Source organism: Necator americanus, chromosome V (assembly GCF_031761385.1).
Source record: "Necator americanus strain Aroian chromosome V, whole genome shotgun sequence".
Lineage (NCBI taxonomy): Eukaryota > Metazoa > Nematoda > Chromadorea > Rhabditida > Ancylostomatidae > Necator > Necator americanus.
In genome coordinates, this window is record NC_087375.1 from 3,649,275 (window position 1) to 3,674,498 (window position 25,224).

The following is a 25,224-nucleotide window of genomic DNA, read 5'->3' on the forward strand; positions in this document are numbered from 1 at the left end:
CGAAAAAAAAAACGAAAGAAAGAAAAACATAACACATTGGACAATAAGAACCCGTGAATAATTCTGTTGTTTCTGTTAAGAACGACGAGAAAAATAACCGGCTAATCGTTTCTTTTTTTTGACGTTAACAAGATCTTTTCCTTTAAAAGTCAAGAATTCCCGTGTATTCAGTGGAATTTTCACTTTTTTTCAATTTACTTATTGTTGTATTCATGTTGTTCATCCCAGTTATTCATATTGTTTTCAGAATTCCAGACAAAAGAAACTGTGAATTTTCATTCCCCCAATAAAATATTAATAATATGAAGTAATATAAAACATCTATTCGAAAACTAACTAGCATTTTTTTGGTTTTTCTTAAGGAAAATTTGAGAAAAACTACTGAAGTACTGAACTTGCACTTATACATTTACAATTATAAGTACTTTACTGTATAAAGACTTAAAATTGTATCGTAGGTGCGATAAGGAGTTTTTTTTAGTTAGTGGATCTTTTATTTAAGGGAACATCTTGAATTAACATAACATCCTTTCTCACTTTCTTATTACGTATTTTATATTTGCCGCTATTTTGTATTTATTATTATTATTATTACTATTATTATTATTATTATTTATGAATTATTATTTAGTATTTAAGAGATTAATTTTTTCATTCTTATTTCATTTATGCCTCATTTATAAAATGCCACCAAAGAAATGCTGCTAAGGCATGTAAAGTTCTGGTAGGGACCCATCCTTAAGTGACTTCAAAATCGAAATTCGTTTAATATCAATTTTGATTACTCGATTTATTCGTTTATTTATCCGAATTATTCGTTTGAATAGTACAATTCGAAAGGACTTGGTCACTGGTCACTTTTCACCTGCGATATTATACTTTATTATACAGATGAACTTGTACTGGAAGAATCCATGAAGAAATATTTTGATCATCTTTTTTTATGGGATGTTTTCGGAAATCTTTTTCAATTTCCTACTGAAAGTATCCGTAAAGAATAATCTTAACATTGCTTTTTTCTGAAATGTTTTGAAAAATATTTTTACTCGGAAATATTTCGAAACGCAAGTAACGGCTTTTTTAAATTCGCTCACAGGGAGAAAACGTTTTACTTTATTTAAGGGATTTTTATTTTTATCATAGAGCATTTATGTTTTGACAATGTAGTGTTTTTGGTAACTATTCTCATTTAATTTCTTTTATTTTAAATTTTTATTGTTTTAAATTTTAAATTTTAGACGTTTCAAAATCTTTTCAGATCAGTATGATAGCAATGACAAGTTAGCTCGTAGTAGTTCGATCAGAATTTCCCGTTGATTCATTTGGTGGTGAAAAATTTTCACGGAAATCTCTCGTTACCGTAAAACTTCGGTGCAGAGTAATATTTACTTCTTGTTCTATTCGCTTATGTACTATGTGTAGTTCATCTAGCTTATGCGTAGAAGCCATGAAGAAAAAAAAAAGAAAATTAAGGATTATAAGGACTTTCCCACTTCGCTTCCCGTCTCTTTGCGATAATGTAAACACATCCTCCGCAGCTTTGATAATCCGAGCTAACTCTGGTGGAATTTTTTTTCTCTCGTCCGGAAATTCAACTCTAAAAAAAAACTAGCCACTGGTTTTTTTCCCCGTCGGCTTTTTCCATTGGTTTTTTTCGCGGCGGTTTTTTTTCCACATTATAAATAGAGCAGAAACGGAAAAAATACGGGGAAAAAGAACTACATTAGTGTTAGGTATGGCCCTAATATAATTCTTATGTTATTTACTGAACTCTTCTTTTGACCTCCATTTATCTCGTTATATTAGCCGAGACAAGAGGAGAAAAACGATTAAGTGTTATTTTTTCCCCTCGAAAATCCCGATTTTTAGAGAATTTCTCAATGACGCCATTTTAGGCGTGGCGTGCATTTCAAGCATTTAGCTCTTTTTTTGCGTTCCTCCTTTTTTTCTCTTTCTTTCATGAGTGAATTTAGAGGATTTTGCACTTTATGAATACGCGGAAAAATTCTTCGACTAACACTACAATTCTATAGCTATTTATGATTAACCACTTTATTTGTTATTTAATTAAATTTCTTAAATATCGCTTGTTTGAGGTTGAAATCCGATATGAGTAGGATTGTTTGAGAACTTTCCATTTAACATTGCACATAAATTGTTCCAAAAATTAGTTCCTTCCCCCTCGGGTGATCATTTTACGTTTTTTTTTTCGGCTTCGCCTATTTTTCAACTCCAATCTACTTGTGTGGTACAATTTTATTGCACAAATACACTCTTGAGGTTCTGAGTGGTTGATATTTGCATTCGGACCACCATCTTTACATTATATAGACCATATTTAAATACATTTTGTAAAATTTATTTACTAATCCTCTTCCATTTCCCATTTGATTTGTCCCATCCAAATTTTTAGAGAATCAAACGGTTCGGGAAGGAAAAATTTCGCATATAGAGATTTCCTCAGTCCCTCCATCCGGATACATAGGTAATCTCTTAAAACGCTATGCCATTCTTATGGAGAACAACATCTCACCGATAGCCAACCTTTAATTTTCTTTACGCCTTTTCAAATCGTTTTTTCCAGTCATTATTTTGCTTCCTTAACAAATTTTCACATTTTTATAGGTACCCGTACATAAAGCGGACAACTACGTAGTAGTATTGTTTTCATTTGTCTTTTTAGTTTTTCCCAATTTTCCCTTTTTTCTGATTATATATTATGGACAAATGTACGTAAGTGTAATTACGAACGAGGACGAGTTTTTCCAGAAATTTCTCTACGAACGCAATGAATATGAATGAAGTGTGATGAGTTAAATTTTCAGTGCCATACGTTTTTGCATGCGTTTGCAATTTATTGCTATGTGTGGAATTTTTCACTCTGTAAGCACGTTTTCTTTTCGCATTTTTCGCATTCGCATCCATCTGTCTTTTTATTTTTTCCGATTTTTCCTTTTTTACTATTTTATACCATATTATTATTGCAATTATTAATATTATTATCATATTACTAGCCTATTATTACTATTATACTATATATTATATATTATATCGATGGATTTCTTCGTGCTCATGTTTATTTTACATTTTAACTTCTGTTCTTAGGACTTAGAACATTAACACTCCTTGTCTTATTGTCTGAAATAATTAAATATTTGAATTTTAAGCTGCTAACAATTCTTACACTCGGACTTACACACTTTTTTAATACTTATTTTTATTTACTGTAAATAGATTGTGTCGGCTGTGGTGTAGCCGCTAAGAGATTCTTGTCTCAGTGTTTCCACGATTTATCGATGGTTTGAAATCGTCCAAATGCCAACCAAGCTCTCCATCCCTCCACGGTCGATAAATTGGTGCCAGACTTGCCCGAATGGATTAAAGCATGGACTTGACGCAACGGCTGGCTCCCGCAAGTAATTTTATGGGTCAAAAATTGAATTCATAAAAACCTCAACGATTACGAATTTCAGTGAAAATGCGTTGGCGTGTCCCAAGTGGATTTTGATAGTTGAGTGATTTCACTATTCGTGATAACCCTACTATTTCACTATTCGTGATATCGTCTACTACTCACAGAATAATGTTGAGTATTTATGCTGCTTTAAGTTAACTCTAAGTTAACGGAATTTTAATGGAAATTAGAATCTTGTTTGATTCGATCCAATAAAAACTTCCCTCCTTTTTTGCCTTTTAGGATCTTCTTTCAGTGTAAAATGTAAAAAATTTCAGAAAAAAAAATCTTTAAAATCTGCTTACTAAGAAATTCCACAGCACTGCAATATTTTCTTTTTCTTCGACGTCACTGAAGTCATATATGTAATTTCAATTTGTGGTGGTTTTTGATGTTGTCTCGGGGTGGTAGTTTCAGATAATTGGCACTTCATATGATTGCCTGAAATCTGCTATTATCATTGTTATTATTATCAGAAAAATCCAACATCAGGAAATGCAGTGGAAGTACGGACGGATGAGGATTGAATGAGGATGATTGGTACTATACTTACTTTCACCGTAATTCCCATTCACCGTAACCGGGAAAAAACAACGAAAATTCTCAGCAAACCCACTAATTTGTATTATTTTTTATATATTCTTATTATATTTCCGTGTTTTATACCCTATATTTCTTATTTATTTGTCTACAATATATAATATTACTTATATTTATATATCACATATAAAAATATATTATATAACATATTACATTACACTTTTATTTTTTTAAAGAAAGTATTTTTCTCGAAATAATCCTCAGGAATACCTGAACATGTGCACTGGTGAATGTTTTACTTCATACATTATTTATATTTATATGTATGCTTATTTACACTTGTATTATCTACATTTTATGTATTTATTCACATTTTTCATTAAATGTTCTTCTCATAAAATGAGGCATTTCTCCTCATCTGTAATTGGTTGCGAAATAATAAATAGCCGTTTTTTAAGTTAAATAAAAAATTGAATAAATATATAAAAAATAAATAATCATGTATCATATATAAATAAATACATAAAAAATAAAAAATGCTGGAAAAATGGTATGCACCTTTGAACAGAGGATTTCTCAGGACAAAGACATGTTTTTGTTTTTACCTGATATTTTCCTCTTTCGTGTTTTTTTAAAGTTAATCAATAAGTTAATCGATCAACAATATCAATATCAATCAACATTTTTCATTAAATGTTTTTCTCATAGAATGAAACATTTCCCCTCATCTGGTGCGTGCACAAAGATTTTTATTTTATTTTTAGCTTTGAAATCAACTTTCAGTGCACATTTCCTTCTTAGCCGATGTGTGTATCGCATGCTTCATTACCTCGTATGTGGCGTATGTCCACAAATTTTATGCGCCACTTCCTGTAAAATTCTACGTCACACCTAAAATGAACTATTTGTTGACTTCACGAGTTCCGGAAAAAAAAGAGGAGGAGGAGGAGAAGGAGATTTTTAGATCGTTTATTTTGCACTTTATTATTTGTCGCCATATAAATCCACTGACGTAGTAGAGTGAGCGTCAATCACGAAAATTTCCATCATTTTTCTATCTCTGGGAAATTTGTTATTTTTCGTCCGAGAGTTTTTTCTCCCAGCTCCTCTTCCCGGCGGGGGTGGTCCCCGTAGAGCAATCTCATTATCCGCTCATCTGCTTATCGTTATTCATTTCTTTTGTTTTTGTTTTTTTTTCTCTCATTCATTCGTTTCCACACTTACATAATCGTGTATTTTATATGTCCGCCTCGTCTACGATGAGCTTTTCCCGTTCATAAGAAAATTTTAAGGTTTTTCATTTCAGGTTATGGACCCGTACCCGTCAAATGGGTCCGTATGGTCGTCCATTGTCCCCAACGATACATCATGGTCGAACAACAGCAACGGCAGCAGCCCCACCAGCAGCAGCACACGGCCACCGATTAAACATGCCGGCCTATTACTAATCGTAATCCCAATGGTTACCATACTTGGAAATTTGCTCGTTATCATATCGGTGCTACGATATCGAGCACTACAAACTGCTATTAATTTTCTTATTCTTGGTCTTGCTGTCGCTGATCTCTTAGTCGCTTTATTCGTTATGCCTTACGCTGTTTATGTGCACGTAAGTGACGTTTTTTTTACAAATTTAAAACATTATTATAAGATCAAAACTACTGGGAAAAGATCAAATATTGTGGGATTTTTAATGAGTTGACGAACAGTTCGTAGCAGTTTTTTTTCTTCTAAAAACTAAAAAATGCGCCTAGGAAAAATTCTTGGTAAAAACTAACTGTATCATGTGTCGTGGGAAACGGTGCTCTTTCCTACGAGATAAGCTGGAACGCACTACTTTTGTGCACGCGTCGCGTCGACAAGCGAGCGGTCGCGGATCGATGACGTCTCCTCACCGGACCATTCAAGTAAAGCCAACAAATAAGCTGCTAAGGGTCACTCCCGTTACAGTAATCTACACCCCAAACTCTATATTTTCCATCAAATTTCCACACTATGCCAGTTTCGTAATACAGTATCTTTGATCTCATCTTTTAGGATCAAATTGAACCTGATTTATTTCTAATTTTAGTGGTCTATCTCGTTCAACGGATCCTATGAAGGATTTTACGACCTTTTTTCAGGTTGTCAGATTTCTTTCACTTACTAAGTTCGTTAGAAAAATAGTGGGGAAGTATTGTTCCCTCCCTTTGATCCATCTCCCAACATCAGAAAGTGCGGAGTTCCAGAATTTTGATCTATAAATGACCGCAAGCACATATGATCCTAGCATCGTTAAGAGGAGTGGTTTGTCCACCTTATTGGTGATGTAGGAAAATCTATTGATAATAAATAACAAAGGCAATATTTCATTTTGAAAAAAAAAACGTAAATCCCATTAAAATCATCTGGGAGGACGATATTGTTTGCGGCAAAAGATTTAAGAACATCTAAGTTGCATGTGGAAATAATTTCGTAAACTAATATCACGCTCCTAAACTTCCCAACGTTTGCGAAGCCGCAAGCAGCCTCCGCAGAACAAAAAAAAAATTTCTAACAATCTCAGCTCTTGTTTCATTTTTATTACCGACACGTTGCCGTCGTTATTTATTTATTTACTCATTGAGAAATACCCATAGGTATGGGTTGTAAAGGAGAAAGGAGAAAATAAAAATAAGAAACAGAGTTCACTAGGAATTTTTTGCCCTATTTATTTAGGGCTATTATTTATTTGATTATTATTATTATTTATTTAGTTATTATTGTTATTTATTTGGTTATTATTACTATTTATTTAGTTTTTTTTGCCCTAAGCAAAGCAAAGTTTAGCCCTATTTATCCAGAAAAGTTGGCCTATTTTAGCACGTCACGTACAGGGCCGGGGAGAGGTCATTTTTCTGGTTACGGAAAGAGGGAGAAGTCCTCATCCTCCGCGCTTAATCCTTTCCCCCAAGCCCAAGAACGCAACATCATCAGCAAATCCCAGATGCCCGAGGAAATCCCAACTTCCATACACGACGCTTCTTTTCTAAAGAATTTCTGTTGTTTTTTCTTTGTTCGAGCTCAGCCACGTGACTAAACGCAACGCATGGAAAAATCATCTTGGATTCGATTACGATTGACAACTAAATCGATTAGAATTGTGGCTTAAATTGATCCTAAGGCGAAATTAGATGTCGGGAAATGTTGTTAACGAAATCAAAAACACACACACACATCCACAAAATCATGCAATCTCCCAGTCAATTTCTTCTCGTTTTTAATCAGGGACCAAAAAGTGAATGAAATGTGTGAAAGAAACGGCTATTTCAATTTATCGCATAAATGAAACAGACGACGTAACCGACGTAACGCATGACGTAGCGCACTGGACAGGATTGGGCTGTGCTGCATCGCGAACATCGCTAATGATTTTTTTTTTGTTTTGCTTATTGAGGAGTTTTAAAGCAACTCTAATTTTTTAGTTAGTTTTTCATTTAAAATAATCTGAAAAAAAACAAAGTCACTTTTTAGTTAGTTTTTTATTTGAAATAATCTGAAAAAAAAACGGACAAAGCAAGTTCAACTTGCTTCAATTAGTTTTTCATCCAGAAAAAACTCTAAAAAACTGAAATAGAATAAATCATTGCTGACCAAACAAATCATTGCTTCAATAGGATTTTTTTCTATTGAATTTTGTTTGTTGAAGTGTTCCTCCTTTCTAATATTGGCCAAAATTTTGCTTAGAGGACTCTTTTCCTAATTTTTTTTTACAACAGGAACATTTTTTAGAAAAATTTCCAGTGACATATCCATCAATGTTAGTTTATATTCAAGCAAACATACGCCATGAAAAACTTTATGAGATTTTTTTTCAGCAGCTAAGTCATTTCCGAGACGATTTCCTCAAAGTGCTTGCGGTGTTTTTTTTTCATCGAAATTAAATTTTTAATGCAGATCTTGTGGTTTTTTCAGTTCGACTCGACGAAAGCCATCTAGTACTAATGCTTCCGTGTTTTATATACTCATATACTCGACGTTGAAGTGATTCGGGGGGAAAAAATGACGAGATGGTGACATATTGTCGTTTCTAAAAAAAAACCCCATAGGTACTACTGCAGTTGGTTGTAAAATAATTCGTTGCCGTTTTTTTTTCGAAGTTGAAAACACGTATAAAAATTAAAAAAACCTGGAAAAATGGTATGCACCTTTCAAAAGAGGATTTCTCAGAACACAAAACAAAAGAGAAAAATATTTGGTTTTTACCAAATATTTATCTCTTTTGTTTTTTTTTAAAGTTAATCAATATGGAAAGTTATGTCAAATGAAAAAAGCGGGTCACTTCTGACACCCACCGCAGTTTTTTGAGTTTAATCCAAACGATAGGACGGTTAAAGTAATTTTTTTTAAATCAATAATTAGATTAGACATTTTATCTATGGTATAAAGTAAAAGTCCAGAACATGTATAAGTTTACGTTAAGTTTCTATGACATTAAATTATGCGTGTTTTCGAGTGTAATTACCATTCCATGTGAAAATATAATCCTTCTTAAATTCTTAACCTTCAAAGTAGCTGAAATTTTTTAAAAGTCCCTAAACTTTTGAACTAATTAAAATCCTTTGTGCTGAAGTGCAAAGACAACAGATTAGTCAACCATATTATCCATCACAAATGAATTACTGTAGCAATATGGTGACATTACTGTATATTCACACGAAGCGTTTCTTCCGAGTATAAGTTGTGGATTTCATCCGTCTCCGAAGTATGTATGGCGGCGAATTCCCATCCATTCGCCGAATAGGAAGGAGGTTACGTAGGTGAAGGCACACACACACACACTCACGTACCTCTATCAACTGACTCGTCAAGAGCGTGCTTTAACCACAAATTGCATTCACCAAATATGAAAAATACCTCACTTGTGAGTTAATATCCGGGAAGTTTTATGGCGCACGCTATTTGCTAACTGAAATTGCCAATGCCTCGCGTACAAATCATTCCACGGTTGAAGTAGGCAGGGGGATCTGTCATCATCATCTCTTAAGGAACTAGCTCATTTTTTTTCTCCTTCCTCTCCAGATCGATTTCGAAACGAAACTTTGGGGGAAATGGCGACGACTAACAATATGTACACACACGGACAAAAAAAAAAGAGGAATAAAATTATTCCATTTATGAATTAAGATAAAATATCCGGTTTCATTTACAGCAGAATAAGAATAATAAACGTGGCCACATGTGCAAACCTACTTATTTATTTATTGGAATAAGTTAGTAAATAATGCTTTGTGTACATACGTAGTTACTAGAAATCAAAGCAAAACATAATTGATTTAAATCATTTTAGCGTTATCAATTTAGTTTATTTTAATGTTTTTATTTGTTTATTTATTTATTACGCTCAAAGAGTTGCCTGATTTAAATCATTTTAGCGTTATCAATTTAGTTTATTTTAATGTTTTTATTTATTTATTTATTTATTTATTTATTTATTACGCTCAAAGACGTGCCCAGAGTAAGTTTTAATGTTTTATTAAATTTTTTAATATTAATGTTGTTGTTGTGCGTTTTGCATTGTGCTGTACGTTTTTTTTTTCCTTGTCATTATTTTAAATTTATCTGAAGTTTTTATTTTAATTTAATCAAGTTCAGTTCATAGTCAAATTTGTAGGTTTTTTCCCGTGTTATCATCGTTCCAGAAATAAATAGAAGAAACTTTGGGGAGAAATGGCTAACAATACGTACACATGGAAAAATGAGGGATATAATATTATAAATAAATATATATGACATAAATAAATAAATGTATATAAATATGACATAATGCATTAAATAAATATATAAATATAAATAAATATATATGTAACATATACAATATAATATATAATAAATAAATAATAAATATATAATGTATGTATATGATATAATATATTATTTTATATGAATTAAGACAAAATATCTGGTTTCACCTGTGGCAAAATAACAATAAATCGGTAATGCAACGGAGTTGTTTATTTATTAAAATAAGTTGGTAAATAATATCTGATTTACGCGTTCATTACGTAGAAAGTTAAAGCAAAAGATAGATAGAGATAGGTGGATAGGGATAGATGGCAAGATTATTCAATTCAATCAATACAGTTCCATCCAGTGTATTGTAATTTTTTTCCATTTAACGTGTCGCATTTCTTTGTGACTATTTTTAATTTATTTGAAGTATTCATTTTAATTTAATCAAGTTTAGTTCATAGTCAAATTTGACGGGTTTTTTTCCATGTTATCATTGTTCCAGAAATATTTTTTATCTGTATCATTTCGTTTTAAGCACATTTTCTTGGGAAAATCTTTGTAATCCATAGCTGAACATTATTTCCGTTGAATACTTTTTTGTTTTTCTTTTCCATGACTATTTTCTACCTTATAAATTTCATTGTACATTCACTTAGCCTATTTAAAACGGTTTTGTTATTTATAGAAAGAGATCAATCATTCTTCTCCGAAAGACGTGGGCGTATACCACTAATAAAGAACGAGAACAATAATTGATAGCTTGTCATTTTTCTCAACAACGTTTCATGTCGCCTAAATTTCTCCATTAGAACTACCTTTAGAGGGAAAAAATAAAATAATCTGTTCGGATTTTTTTTTTCGAAAACTAGAATAAATTAACAGCAGAAGTAAGAAGAAGAAAGAAATAAAATGAAACAGTGCTTAAATTCAAAAATGGCTACAGCAGTAAATATAAAATAATACAAGTAAAATATAGTAAAAAAAGATAACGTGATAAATTTAATATGAAATTAAAAAAATTGCCTAAAATAAATAAATAAAAAATAAGTAATAAATATGAACATGACAAATATAATAATAAATCAAAAAGTGATGTGAACTGGCCGGGCATGGATATCCTCGTGTTGAAATAAAAATTAAAAATGATTAACAATAAAAAATATATGATAAATAATAAAAATAATATACAATAAATAATCAAAATAATATAAATATACAAAAATATATAATAAATAATAAAAATGACAAAAATTGAAACAAAATGAAAAATCTTTTTTTTTGCAGGTGCAACGGGGTGAATGGTACATTGGGAATTTGATGTGCGACATTTATATGGCATCGGACGTAGCCTGCAGTACAGCATCTATACTACTTTTGGCTATAATTAGTTTCGATAGGTAGTAATCCTAGCGGATTCACTCAACTCTTCTCGTGTTTCCCGAACGGAATTCATTCGCTTTCAGGTATCGAGCGGTGAGTCGACCGATACAGTACTCTCGTCAATCGCAAAATATTCGTCGAGTATTTGCAATGATTGGTGTTACATGGGTGATATCGTTGTTGGTCGCTAGTCCTATGGTATTCGGTAAGGAATTAAATTTTTAGAACATACGTATAAACAGTCAAATTAAGTAAACAGCAAAATTCGAAAGAGAAAAGAAAGAAAAAAGTACGAAAGAAAAGTTTTTTTTTTTTTGAAAATGCAAACTGACATTTGCTGATGGGAAAAGAGTAGAAAAAATTTTTCTGTCTGAATAATTTTTTAAGTTATAAATACCCGAAAATGTTCTAATTTTATTTAGAATTAGTCTTAAAGCACGCTAACGGTTGTTTGCTTATGTTTACTTATTTTCATCAAGAAATACCACGAAAGAAAAAATATTATGTACTGTGTAATGCGCGTAAAATATAATAAAAATAAGATAACAATAAAAATAAAATTAAAATAAAATGCACATGAAATGAATATAAAAATAAAATAACAATAAAATTGAGACAAAGTAAACAAATCAATAGAATATTACTATTAATAAAGTAAATAATAATAATACGAGTAAATAATAATAATCACTAAAATAAGTAAGTAATATTTAATAAGTAATAAGCAAGTAGTAAAGATCATTAAAATCTTATTAATAAAAAGTAAACTAGTACAATAGATAAAATAAATAATATTACTATTACTACTATAGTATTACCATAACTAGTACAATAAATAAAAATAGATAATATTACTATTACTACTAAAGTATTACTATTGGAAGTATCATACTTATAAGACACTATGTATTCACTATTTATTTACTTTGTATTATGTACGCTATACTAAATAGGCTGTACTAACTAGTAGTCTGACATCTAAGGCAACATCTCCTTCTTTTTCCATTTCTCCCTACAACATTGAGTCAAAAAAGCATTATTTACCTACATTTTTTCAATCAGAAAAAAAAAACAAAATAATAAAAATATAAAAAAGAAGAAAAAGAAAAAGAAAGGAGAATTAAGCAATTAAACGAATCAAACAATTTTTTTTCCGATTCACCCCTTAAAGCTAGCTGATGTTGTTGAATTTCTCTTATTTCCAGGTGTTAACGTCCGACCACCGGACGCAAATCCACATGAATGTCGTTTCTATAACGCGGAATTCTCCATTGGTTCCTCGATCATCTCGTTTGTGATTCCATGCATTCTGGTTCTATTCGTCTACATACGAATCCTGGTCGCGCTAAAGAAACGTGAAAAAGCTGCAAAGATGCGTCGATTGAAGAATTTACAAGCGGGAACAAGGTGTGTTTATACTCCGGTTCCGTGCAGGTGCTTGAAAACGGAAACGGGAAAAAATTGGAGAAATTTTCACTTTCTGAAAAACATTTTAAATTAGGTTCAGAACAGCAGAACCAAAATACGTTTGTTCAAGAACGAGCGGACGCAATATTGTAGTATTACCTACTAATTAATTTACTAATTTATTGTATTTATTATTTATATACATATTTATTTATTTTACTGAAAGTAAATCAAAATTGCAACAGAATAGAAAAGAAATAGAATAGAATTAAATTGCATAGAATTTTCCCCTAAGGTTTCACGAAAAAAAAATAACCAGTTTTAGAGAAATATTATGAAAAGAGTAATGAAGATGCTATTAGGATTTTACTTTAAATGCTTAAACTTTAAATGATAATACTATAATATATTTAGTAATAATAATACTACATATTTTATAATAATAATAATAATAATAATAATAATAATAAGTATAAAAAACGTGAAAAAGTTGCAAAAGTGCGCCGATTAAAGAACTTACAACAGCGATCAAGGTGTGTTATTACCAGTTTATTGATAATTTAATTCCCTACCTTAAATTATTTCTGATTTAAATAGTATTTTTTTTATTTTATCAGGACTTATTAGTTTTTTTCTATGGAACATCATTGATTTCTTTTAGCTCAACGACCCGTACGGTGAGTAGCGAAGACGGCGATGAGGCCGGGCGTATCGTTACGGGACCAGGTGAGCGCAAAGTGCAAATTTTCCGCCGTACACAATTTCCCTTCCTTGTGTTTCGTAGTATTTTGTACCATGAATCCCTATTTTTCGAACACCCTTTTTTTTCTTTTCACCGAGCACTGATGATGTGAACCTTTTCAATTCATCCTTTCCCCCACACAACCATCTTTTCACCATCAATCCTGCATATATTTTTTTTCCTGAACATAGGTATTGTGGCGTTTTTTTTTTTCTTTTGAAAGCTTCTTTTTTTTTGCTTTTGTCATCCCATGTTCCATCATTTCTTTGCAACTGTACGCTCCGGCGCCTATTTATTCTGGTTTTCTACGCAAAAAGAGAATTCTAGTCTCCAGTCAGCCGAGGTCTAGGGTCTACTAGGGTCTCCAGGAGAGTTTACTTTAACTAGTTGGAGAGATTTTTCTAGAACAAATTCTGTGATATTTGACAGAGTTTCACAAAAGAAGAAATTTGGCATTTTTCCAAAATGTTTTGTATTTGTCTTTTGTGCAAATATGTACTAACTTATTTACTCGTGTAAAATTCTTTTTTTTTTTGAATATAGAAGAAAGAATACACTAAAATCTTTTGTGGAAATACTTACTAACTCAATCACTATTTGAAAATTGTTTCACTTCTTAACTCTCGTCTTTCAGAAAAGAACTAACAAAAATCTAATCAGCTCATGTTCCCGACATGAAAAAATATTTCAAATTTGTTAAAGAATTCAACAGTGTTCAACCAAAGTTGGAAAAATAGCAATTTCAGGAAACAGATTTTACATTTTATTAACATCAGTGTAGACATAATTTTTGTATTTTATTCACTTTCATAAAACGTTTCCATTTGATTTTTGCAATCAATCATTAAACAACATCCGAGAAACGGTTTCTTGTTCTCCCACTACTCTCATGAATACATCTGCCTTCTTTTCTTCTAATTATTCTTTAAATATACTTACTTACACATTTAGTAGGTAAGAATTTATGGATCTAAAAATTAGCAAAAATTAGATCAGCACAAAAAATGAAAAACTTTGTCTTTTAGAAAAAATTCTCTTTCAAATAGCGTGTTGCGCTAAACGCTAAACTCTTTTTTTTTTTGGAGTCCTAATTTAAATTTAGAGAGAAAAAACCTCAATCACTTGTTCATCAATTTATTATGTTTTAAGCTAGTAAGTATACCGTAATAGTATAATGTTAAATAAATAAATAATATAATATAATTTTTGGGTAACTATGTATGAGCTTGAGGATATGCTAAAAAGAGAACGGCTCTCTTAGATTTTTCAAAAATTCAAGAATAACAGGAATAAAATGAAATAAAATAAAAATACAACAATAAATGAATAAAAAAGAATTATTGCAAAAAGAAAAAGTAGACAAATAAATAAAATAATAATAATATAATATGATAATATAATATAAAAAAATTAAACAAAAAATTAGCTTGTTTTAATTTTGACAATTCTTCTTCGCTTAATTCTACTAAATTGATATCTATTAGAACTATAAGAAAAAAATACTAAATTGTTATCTAGCAGTAGAAGAAACTCGGCTGATTGATTGAGATCCTAGCAAGAACGCCGTGCGTGTGCTGCTTGACGCCGGAGCGTAGCTAGGTGTGTGCTGCTTTCAGTGATGAACGTGATGATGATGGCTCTACCGTCAATGACACGACATATGCGACGATTCGAGCGACATCGTGAAGCGCTCGAAGCGGCAGGTGACGACGACGACGAGTCAGCGGTGACGCGTGGTGCCGGTTTGGCTCCGCCGGCCGCCGCGCTACTGCTCTCATTGCTCGCTCCCAGACCTACTAGTTTCTCCTTACGTATGTGTTTTCCCCTGTTCTTGGATGCTGTCTGCACAGTTATGCACCGCCGTGCCCACCATATCGCGAATCGCATCGTGTTTATACATACATACGCTGCGATACGCAATGGTTCTGGGAATCCTTTCACTGTTCCTAACAGCATGTGTCTGTCTCTGTCGCACGTACGTACGCACGGAATGCTCTATAGATCTAGGAATAACAAGTGTTTTAGCGAATTTAGCGAAACAACGAGAATTTCTGCTACTGGGTTTTTACCAGCGGTCAGGCAAGGTTTCAGGAATAATAGTGAGTGAAGAAATCCACCTAAAAATCCAGAAATCTCTTCCACACGCCCTCTAGGTGGTGCAATGATTTGTTCCGTCGAGTTGGTTGAGGTCTCTGATTCCAGAGTTTGTGGTCGTGATTCGCGGCAGGGATTCGCGATTTTTCTGTTATTCTCGAAAATTATCACGCATCTCCTTCTAATGGGAAAAAATCCAGCATTTATCCAGCGGTAGCTAAGGTTCTAAAAATGGTGTTGGATAGAGAAATCCACCTAAAACTCCAGAAATCGGCATCACACGTTTTAATTCCATCTAGATGGCGCAAGGTTTCTTCCGTCGGGTTGGTTGCGGTCTCTGACTCCAGAATTTGACTTGGGTTTGAAAAACCGCGACTCCCCCGCCGCTATGACGGGCAACTGTTAATATGGATAAATTTATGGATTTAGTAAATAATGTGGATAATTTCCTATTTCAATTTCAGAACACCCAGGTCATTTTTGAATCTAGTAAATGGTTATTTGACTAAATTTATCTATATTAACAGTTGCCCATCATAGCGGCAGGGATTCGCGTTATTTCCTGCTATTCTCGGAAATTATCGCGCATCTCTTTTTAATGGAGAAAAAAATTCAGCATTTATCCAGCAGTAGCTAACGTTTTCAGAATAGTGTTGGATAGAGAAATCCACCTAAAAATCCAGAAATCGCTACCACACGCTATAATTCCATCTGGATACTGCAAGATTTGTTTCGTCGGGTTGGCTGCGGTCTCTAACTTCAGGATTTGTGTAGTGATAGCGGCGGAGAGTCGCCGTTTTTCTCCTATTCTCGAAAATTATCGCGCTTCTCCTTCTATAGGGAAAAAATCCAGCATTTAGTTGGCTCGCTATCGTGGAAAAGAATCTTCGTAACATTCCATAACATAGTCCGGATTCATTCATCTCAATCCCTAGCCGTTCTTGTGGGTCTATTGGGGTTTTCGGCCATCCCGTGCTATTCATCAATGGCACTTTCACGGCCAACGAATTGTTTTCTATTCTTGAATAAGCTGAACGAGGTTGTTTAGTCCAGCTGGGAGTCAATGCTGGGGGTTGCTCCAGCGAGGATCCGTGGATATTTTAATAAGTGCATAAGTTAGGAAATTATCCACATTATTTACTAAACCCAGGCCATTTTCTACCAGTATCTTTTACTAAGTAGAAGATCTAGTGCAGGTGAACAATATCAGCGCGACAACAAAGTCAAAATTCGATCATCAATAAGTTCCGTGGGAGGATATGGAACGAGGAGATATAAAAGAATTAAAAACGTCTCCTCCATTTCTAACAACGAAAATAAATAATAAATAAATAAATATTCATCAAAAAATCTGTGGTGAATCTTCACGTTCACAAATTTAAAAAATATTTCTTTTCAGCACCAGCTAACCTAAACTCTTTAACTCAATGCACATACCTTTCTTTTACGATACCAACTTTGAAGGATAAGCCCATGAATATTTTTATCTTTAATATTTTGCAATTTTTAGATCGAGCCTTTTTTTCTAATCCATACAAGATCCCGAACCAAAAGTTAAGCAGTCAAGATAGTACCAGAGGCCAATGTTACTGCAAGTTGTTCGTGTGAGCTACAGCTTAGTATTACCGTATGTTACTAGTTTAGTTAGTAAGACAGTAATTTGGTTTAAGAAAATTAGATTAAATTAAATTAACTATTTTAATTAAATTACATTAAAAGGTATTTTTCCACGTAGATGTTTATTGTTTACTCCCTGCACACGGAGAAAGGCTGCAAATTTCATTCAAGGGGTGAAGAGTCTAAGAGGGTTGACTTGGTCGTATTCTCTGTTAAAGGCATCACCCCACGAATCTGAGGTGGTACGGATTTCAGGAGTGGAGTATTCGTATACGTAATGGGAGACTATGGAGAGAGGGGTAATTCCCTCCATTTCTTCCCAACTGGCGTAAAAACGGCCCGGAAGATACGGCTGCGGGCGTTCTGGCGCACTATTTTCTACGAAGAGTTCGACTGGAGCGCGCCAGCCTTGTGCGGAGCCGCATCTTCCGACCTCCCTCTCCGTAATCTACTATCCCGTATACGAACACTCCACCTGAAATCCGTACCACCTCAGATTCGTGGAATGATGCCTAAACCATACTAATGCAAGAAAACTTGTTTGTTTTTACCAATCCCATCCGCTTGAACTGCACTATAGGAGCAAATAGACAAATAAATGTCTATTTATTTATCTTTTGCCATTTTTTATAATGTCTACTACCATGGAATATCACAGTACTTTCTCTTTTTTTTTACTTTTACTTCAAAAATTCACCCTAGATGTATGGAGTACACACATATTTATCCGGCAACGATACGTAGTCTTCTACTAGAATAATAAAATAAATATATAATATAAATAAATGGACATGAATGAAGAAATTTCAGCAGTCTTTCAAGGACCGAAAAACTGTTGGACACCTTAGCAAAGCTGTCTTTTTTGTTTAGCTAGTTTTTTTTTGTTTTTTTTTTGTCCAACAGTTTTTTTTGAGTATTCAGTATTCTTTGAAAGCCGACCAATGAATTAAGGTCTGCAGTTTATTTATTTAAATTCATTTAAATAAATTTAATTTCATTTAAATTACTGTCTCTCGGTAATCGTGTAGTCGGCATAATAACAGCAAATAAAATGTTATAAATTATGTAGAAATGGTTGCTACATATAAATTAATCTAATATGCTTGCGTAGATTTATGTATGTACATGAATTCCGGATTAATTTATAACAAATAAACAGCGCTCGAGTTTACTGAGATACAGTACATGAAATAAGATAGAAATATGTATTCTCACCAGTAAATGGGATACCCAACATATTTTTGTCTAAAGGAACAATTATTTCGCGCGAAAGTACAGACTATTTCAGTTTCCTGGTCCTGGAGGAAGGTTGATAGGGCCTATTTTTGCATCGGTTTATTATGTAGTTGACAAATTACTGCAATAGATCAAATAATTTTGCGTAGTCCATTTATAACTGCAGGATTAAAAAACCTGGTTTATACTCTTGAGCTAGGCCAAAGAAATTTTTCCCAAAAAAAAAGCTTCTGAGTAACGAATGGAAATGAAAAACCAGTGAGAAATGAAAATCAATCGGTAGTAAATTTTCTGTTCAAAGCGCTTTTTATATTCACAGAAAGCTTATTGAAAAACTCCACAGACGAGGTAATTTAAGAAAAAAGGCCTAAAATTCTTAATATATATGTACTGTACTTGATTCTAACTATTATTTTTGTAATCACCTTTAAAAAACATGGCAAGCATGATTTATATAGTCCAACAAGTTATTCAACAAAAACTACAAAAAAAGGTGGTTAATTGATGAAACCCATTTTTTTTTTGGAAAAAGGTTCTTGTATTGACTAATTCACAGTAATAATAGAAAAAACATTTGCAAAAAATCTGAAATTTCTTAGATAACAAATGAACTTTGCAAGGGCTTAATATTTCCGTTGTTTGCATAGCTTCTATCGTGAGATAGTGAAGTGCATATGAATTCCAAGGCTCATAGATGGAGTTCGATTTGACTTAAAGGCATCATCCCACGAATCTGAGGTGGGATTTCAGGTTGAGTATTTGTATACGGGATCGCAGATTATGGAGAGGAGGTGATTCCGTCCATTTCTTCCCGATTGCCGTAAAAACGGTCTCGAAGATGCGGCGCCAACCGTGTGCACTCCTTTCTTTCCGTTGTTTCGGACCGTTTTTTACACCGATTAGCAAGAAATGGACGGAATCACCCACCTCTCCATATTCTACGACTCCGTATAGGAGCCCTCCACTTGAAATCCGTACCACCTCAGATTCGTGGGGTGATGCCTTTAATTTGCGGGCTGACATTATCCCATAAAGCGGTTGTTCCATGAGGCGTCTCGTTCTTGAATACAGCTCTGTCCTATCCTTGTCGATCTACAACAAGACTCACAGAGAGAATCCATCTATACGTCACTTTTCCGAAGCCTGTGAAGCTTGGCGTCTCGCATGAACTTCCCATCGATACCGGGTCACCCAAGTATCTCAGGTCGACAATGTCCGCCAGTTCAACGTAACGAAACGTGGAGTCATTACCGAAGATGCCATGATCCCTCAAGGTATTTGGCCTATTTTGGTTGGGCTTTGGCCGTGTACTGGACAACAACACCGTTTTGCAAGGTCTGAGTAAAAGTAATAAAGTCACTGGCGTATCAATCCACTTGAGATGCGCCAACGTATTTCACTGCAGTTCGCAATAGTTGAGGTTTTTGGAACGGTTGTCGGCGTATACAATGACTTGCGGGGGCGAACCAATGAACAAGTCTGTGTTTTTATTCTCCTAGAAAAGTCTGACACTAATTTATCGACTCCGGGAAGGTAAGGCTTGGTTGGCACTAGAACAGTTTCAAACCATCGATCGTGCTGACACAACGGACCTCTAACCGACTGCGCTACAACCGATCCTAGGTGTGAGTAACTTTCGTCGTATAACTGCGCTGGTTATACAGCTCGTGCGTGCCCTGAATGTAGACTCAAATGCTTCACTGCATTGAGCAGGACCAGCCGGACCGAGCAAGTAGCAGATTCGTAGTAAGGTTAAGATCAGCGTGGGCGGCGCTTCAAATAAGGACGGAAGGAGAGGAAGAAAATGAAGCAAAAAAAAAGATTCATGGAAAAAATTAGCTCGGTTTAGGCATATAACGTTGCTGTTGCTAGAAAGTAATCATTCCACTAGAGGAACTAGGTAAAGATTGTCTGGAAGGGGTGTAGAGGGTTTCGGACTGACTGAGTCGGCACGTTAGAGGCGATGTCAGCTTCCATGGAATGTGCTACTCTACTACGAACGTACTAACTTGTTATGTAATTGGCATGACTACTACTGTATGATACGTTCATCTAAGATTTTTTCTATGTACACACGTGCTATTAAATGCAGTCACTATGTCACTTGTCTGTGTTAGTTTTCGGACGCTCTCCATAGAATGATGATATGAAATCGAGGATTTTTCTTTTTTGCAGAGGAAAACGAATGTGCCGCATCGAATACACCACGATCAAGCGTGGATTCGTTGTCCGACAACGCAAATATCGTCACCAATGATTTCATTTCTGAAGGATTCACTTTTTCAAGGTTGTTTAAAATTATTACTAGTGAATATTACATATACTAAAAGTATCCTGGTAAGTTCGATCCAAATCGATTTAAAACGGATCGAGGAGTTATGGCGAGAACAGACAGATAAAATTATATACATATAGAGTTTTTGATGTTCTAGCATTTCCTTCAAATTCCTATACGGAGAGTATTTCTCCATTTTTACATTTTTTTTTTTCTCTTTTCTCCTTTCTTTCTTTCTCTTTTATTTTTTTTTTCTTAGAGATTAGTCCAAATTTTCCATATTTTTGATCGGTTCACATTACCCATAGATTAATAACATGATTTAGAGTGAAAGTGCAAAAAAAAATCCACAAAAATACACATCATAATAACCATACAAAAATGATATAAAAATATATGGAAGTAAAGAAATACCAATAATATATAAAAATGAAATAATAAAAATATTTAATTTATTCCCCAAAACATTCAGGATCTCTTCATGACATCAGGCACGGAAGCGCACTTTTGACTCTACATCCTAAGATATTAGAAATAAATTAAATAACTTAAAAAATAATTTAATTATAACATAAGATCAATTAAATTTGTTCTCCTGAATTAATTTGTATTCATATGTAAAATACTAGTAAACATGCACTACACTCTTATATATACCAGTTATAACAATACCAGTAACTAATTCGCTTCAATTCGACAGAACGTTCTCGACAGGAAATATCAGAGTATAAGATTCAAAGTGATTTTTTTTTACCATAGTCGCAATAATTTAAGAAAAGATTTCTGCCAGAATTGTCTTCTTCTTCTTCCAGAAAATCTTCTAACGGTGACGATTCACAAATAACATCGTCACAAAATTCATCAGGAGATTCTCGACCAAAATCAAAATCAAAGTAAGCGTCGGATGATTTTCACATTTTTTTCGAATTTTTTTCTTCCCAGTTATCTTTGCAATTCTTTAGAAAGCGCCAATCGCATAGAAATCCGCGGAATGAATTGACGACTTCAGAACACGTGCTGGAGTGAGTGTTCACTTGTGGTTTTGTCACTGAATCCATGGAGGAGAATTTTTCTAGAAGAAATCAAATTAATTTCGTATTTCATTTTCGTAGTTTGTGAAACTTTTATAGGCAAAGTCGTAGCAATGATGCTATTCTGCCTTCAATCTTACGGCAAATCTCTCGTCGAAGTCCTCGAATATTCCGGAAAGTCGCATCACCGGAGACTGAAACGGTTCGTACTTATTATCACCCGTGCAGTATCAGGCGCACTAGTGGATTTCGAATATGAGCGTGTCCCCGCTTAATACCTTCTAAACAGCCTGAAAGACAGTGTGGGAAACCGTGTTTGTTCCTACGAGGTACGTGAGAACGCACCACCGTTGTGCACACGCTGCGTCCACATGCGAGCGTGTGTGCGTCAATGAGGCGCTCTCGCCAATCCATTCAAATGAAATCAACGAGGTACTGAGGGCTGCTGAGCGGCCGGGGCGGAGCGTGTACGTGAGCGTGCGCGTTCTAACGTGCCCCGTAGGGACAAACGCCGTTCCCACGCCGTTTTTTTACGACGATTAGGGAAGGATAAGCTGGACCGAGCTCGTTTCCGTAGATTACTTCCCGAACTCTGTGCTTTCCCTGAGGTTTCCACGTACCACGTCAATCTCCTCATACGCTGCATTTGAATGTGCAGATCATTTCATTCCTTTGCCATCCAGATAGTGTCTACGTCTTTTATAATGATACCGTGTTCGCTAAACTGCAAGCATCGTTACATTGTGTACAGAGAATACAATTCAAGAGAATATTCTACGGTATTGAATAACAGTACAGTGCAATTTGCTACACAGCCAACTCCATATTAGGAACACACCACTTCTCTACAGTAATAAGAATTACTTGAAATACTAAATAAAACTTTGCTTTTCATTTTTCAAAGGACATGAACATGAATCCGTATAGCCACAAAATTAACGAAATTTCAACGCGTCGTAGAGTTTCTTCCAGTAATTTTGGTTATAATCTACGTGCGCTTGCGTATCCTCAATCCCTCTTTGAGTGATTGAGTGGTTGCCGTCGCAAAAACTCAGAAAACTCTTTTCTAGAAGAGTTCTACGGGGTTTTTAGCGCTGCTTGCCTCATCATACATGGATTATTGGACAAATAAGAACTAAAAATGATATTCTTCCTAACAACCAAACATCTAAAATAACCCGGTGTAGAATATTTACCTCAATCTCTACGCTACTCCTTCACTTCGAGATTATTTCAGATGGTGCTTGCCAATCAAATGGTACAGTATAATCCAGATGGATCAAAGATGAAACCAGGGAAACCAGCATCGGGAAAAAATGAAAGTGAACCCATATCACCGGCACAAACGGATGCTGCTCATTATAGTAGAAGTACAACGGCTAATAGTAAGTGAAGGAAATTATGAAATTATCCATTTATAAAGGATAAAGGATAAAGGACAAAAGTGTCAGTGGCATTAATCCCCCATTGGAAATTCAAATAAGTTCTTGTGTTTCGCGTCAGTTGGTATGGTCGTTGGATCAATTGCTCGCGCTTCCCAAAAATTCCAAAATGACTATGACGCTGTTGTAAGTCCACATGCGACATGCATTTTTTTAATCGACATGCGTCCAATAAACGTCATACGGTAGCATAACAGGTCCCCATGTGATATATGTTGTGATGCATGTTAAATGAAGTCTGTATATTTCAATGAGCAACGCTACATTATGAATTTAATGGTTTTTTCTCTTCGAGGGAAACTAATCAATATTTTTTTGGCCTATTATAATGTGAAAATGGCAAAATTCTCCTTTTGTTTTCCGCACATAGAACTTATTGGCTAAGTAAACAAACGTAAATCTTATTAGCTTAAGCTTAGCTCCAGATAAAAGATGCTACAGTCGTTCATCCATGGCTCGGCTCTAATCAAATCATTCATCTGAAGTTAAGTTCAACTCCGGTCAATCAATCAATAAAGGATGAAGTGTCTGGCATTAATAAATCCGCTTGGGATGCGCCACCACGTTCACTTCAATTCAGAATCGTTCGAGGTTTCCGAAAGTGTAACTGCCCCCGTACAATGACCTGCGGTGGCCAGCCGATGTGTCAAGTCAGTGTTTTTTATCCTCCCAGACAAGTCTGGTACAAATTTATCGACCGCGGAGGGATGAAAGGCTTGGTGAGCACTAGGGCGGAGTCGAACCACTGATCGATCGTGTAGCAACAGCAAAATCTCTTTCCAACTGCGCTAACGTCAATCAACTCATAAATTTCAAGAATAAAACACTCTCCCTAGTAGCTAAGAATTTTTCTAGAAAGCGTTGTTAGAAAGTTCTTAAGTTAGACTAGATGTAGCGGACTAGTAAAGATAGAGTAAGATCAACCGAGCCTTTCATCCATCCAGGGTCAAACGTTTGCAGCCAGACTTGTATGGAAGAATAAAGACGCTGACTTTATACGTAGGCTGGTCCAAGCAAGTCATTGTGTTGAATGTTACGTGTCCATAACTCAAACGATTATAGTCCGAAGTCGAACGTTATGGGGTACTTTAAGAGAATCGTTTAATACCAAACAATTTATCCTTTACGACTAAAAATATCGATATCCTTGGAAGTGATTTTTGAAACTATAGGCGGCGAACTTCTGACCTCACCAGAAGACTGCGGAGCGACCACGTTTGAGAATCCAGTTGTCGAGACTCCAACGGACTCACAGGTTTCTTTTCATAAAGTTATTATCCTGATGTGTTATATGTTATAATCTGTTTGAAACGACATGAAGCACGGTGCGATCGCGTAGGCCTGTGCTTGAAGCGACGCAGTTTTGATAGCAGTTGAGATGGAGGAGGTGGGACCGTCGCGAACTGCAGCGATGGTTGGTGCTAGCAAGGGTCCCCCTTCGATTTTAACCGCTATGCTCAATCGCACCAGAGTAAAACGTGGTTAGGACGGAGGTACCACTCAGTCGCGCTCTTATTTCTGGAAGTTAGTAGCTGAATTAGTCGGGGCGCTAAGACCTAAACATTAGTCTTACAGCCTCTATGACACGCAAGCTAACGTTATTAAGAGAAAAAAATAGATCCTTCAGAAACAAGAGCGCAAGTGAGTGCCCCAATTACATTTTCACTCCGCACCGCTTCGAGCGCAACCCCTTACGCAACTGTCTGTGCTCCATGTCATTTTGACCCGACTATGCTATGTTATCTACACTAATGAAATACAGTCGGCGTTAAACATGCCGCATCGAGGGTGAAGCGTTTCGTTCTCCGTGAGAACTGCGCGGTGCTCTCTCCGCATATCATATCAAATAATGGTTTATAAAATCTCTCTAAGGATGATGTCAACGTTTCCAGTTTAATGGATGAACTATTCGTTATGAATTTTAGAATTTTATTTAATTAGAGATCACTCTAAGGTGTATTCAAATGTTCATGTTTTATGTCACTTTAATTTTTATGCACCAATCCTTTCAAAATTTCAAAAGATTGGCGCAACTGCAAATGAAGTTAAGAAATATCGATGAAGTATGTAGATAACTCCATTAGTAAAAGTTTAAAGTTTCTGGCGTTAATCAATCCGCTTGGGATGCGCCCCCACGTTCACTTCAATTCAGAATCGTTTGAGGTTTACGAACGTGTATCTGGCCTATACAATGACTTGCGGTGGCTAGCCGATGTGTCAAGTCAGTGTTTTTATCCTCCCAGACAAGTCTGGTA

The 25,224-nt window shown here is 34.7% G+C and overlaps 1 protein-coding gene across 2 annotated transcripts in view; it reads left to right on the forward strand.

The window, feature by feature from the left end:
* Positions 1 to 5,303: 5,303 nt before the first annotated feature.
* Positions 5,304 to 25,224, forward strand: part of RB195_012827 (uncharacterized protein) — a gene marked incomplete at both ends in the record, with an annotated part of 31,378 nt that continues 11,457 nt past the window's right edge. For both annotated transcript variants that reach the window (XM_064202386.1, XM_064202384.1), the window contains 12 exons: positions 5,304 to 5,603; positions 11,030 to 11,142; positions 11,209 to 11,330; positions 12,331 to 12,532; positions 13,194 to 13,258; positions 14,891 to 14,977; positions 20,397 to 20,508; positions 21,309 to 21,389; positions 21,459 to 21,518; positions 21,627 to 21,729; positions 22,765 to 22,912; positions 24,142 to 24,224. In XM_064202386.1, coding sequence (XP_064058265.1) covers positions 5,304 to 5,603; positions 11,030 to 11,142; positions 11,209 to 11,330; positions 12,331 to 12,532; positions 13,194 to 13,258; positions 14,891 to 14,977; positions 20,397 to 20,508; positions 21,309 to 21,389; positions 21,459 to 21,518; positions 21,627 to 21,729; positions 22,765 to 22,912; positions 24,142 to 24,224 — 1,476 coding nt within the window. The remainder of the gene's footprint in view (positions 5,604 to 11,029; positions 11,143 to 11,208; positions 11,331 to 12,330; positions 12,533 to 13,193; positions 13,259 to 14,890; positions 14,978 to 20,396; positions 20,509 to 21,308; positions 21,390 to 21,458; positions 21,519 to 21,626; positions 21,730 to 22,764; positions 22,913 to 24,141; positions 24,225 to 25,224) is intronic.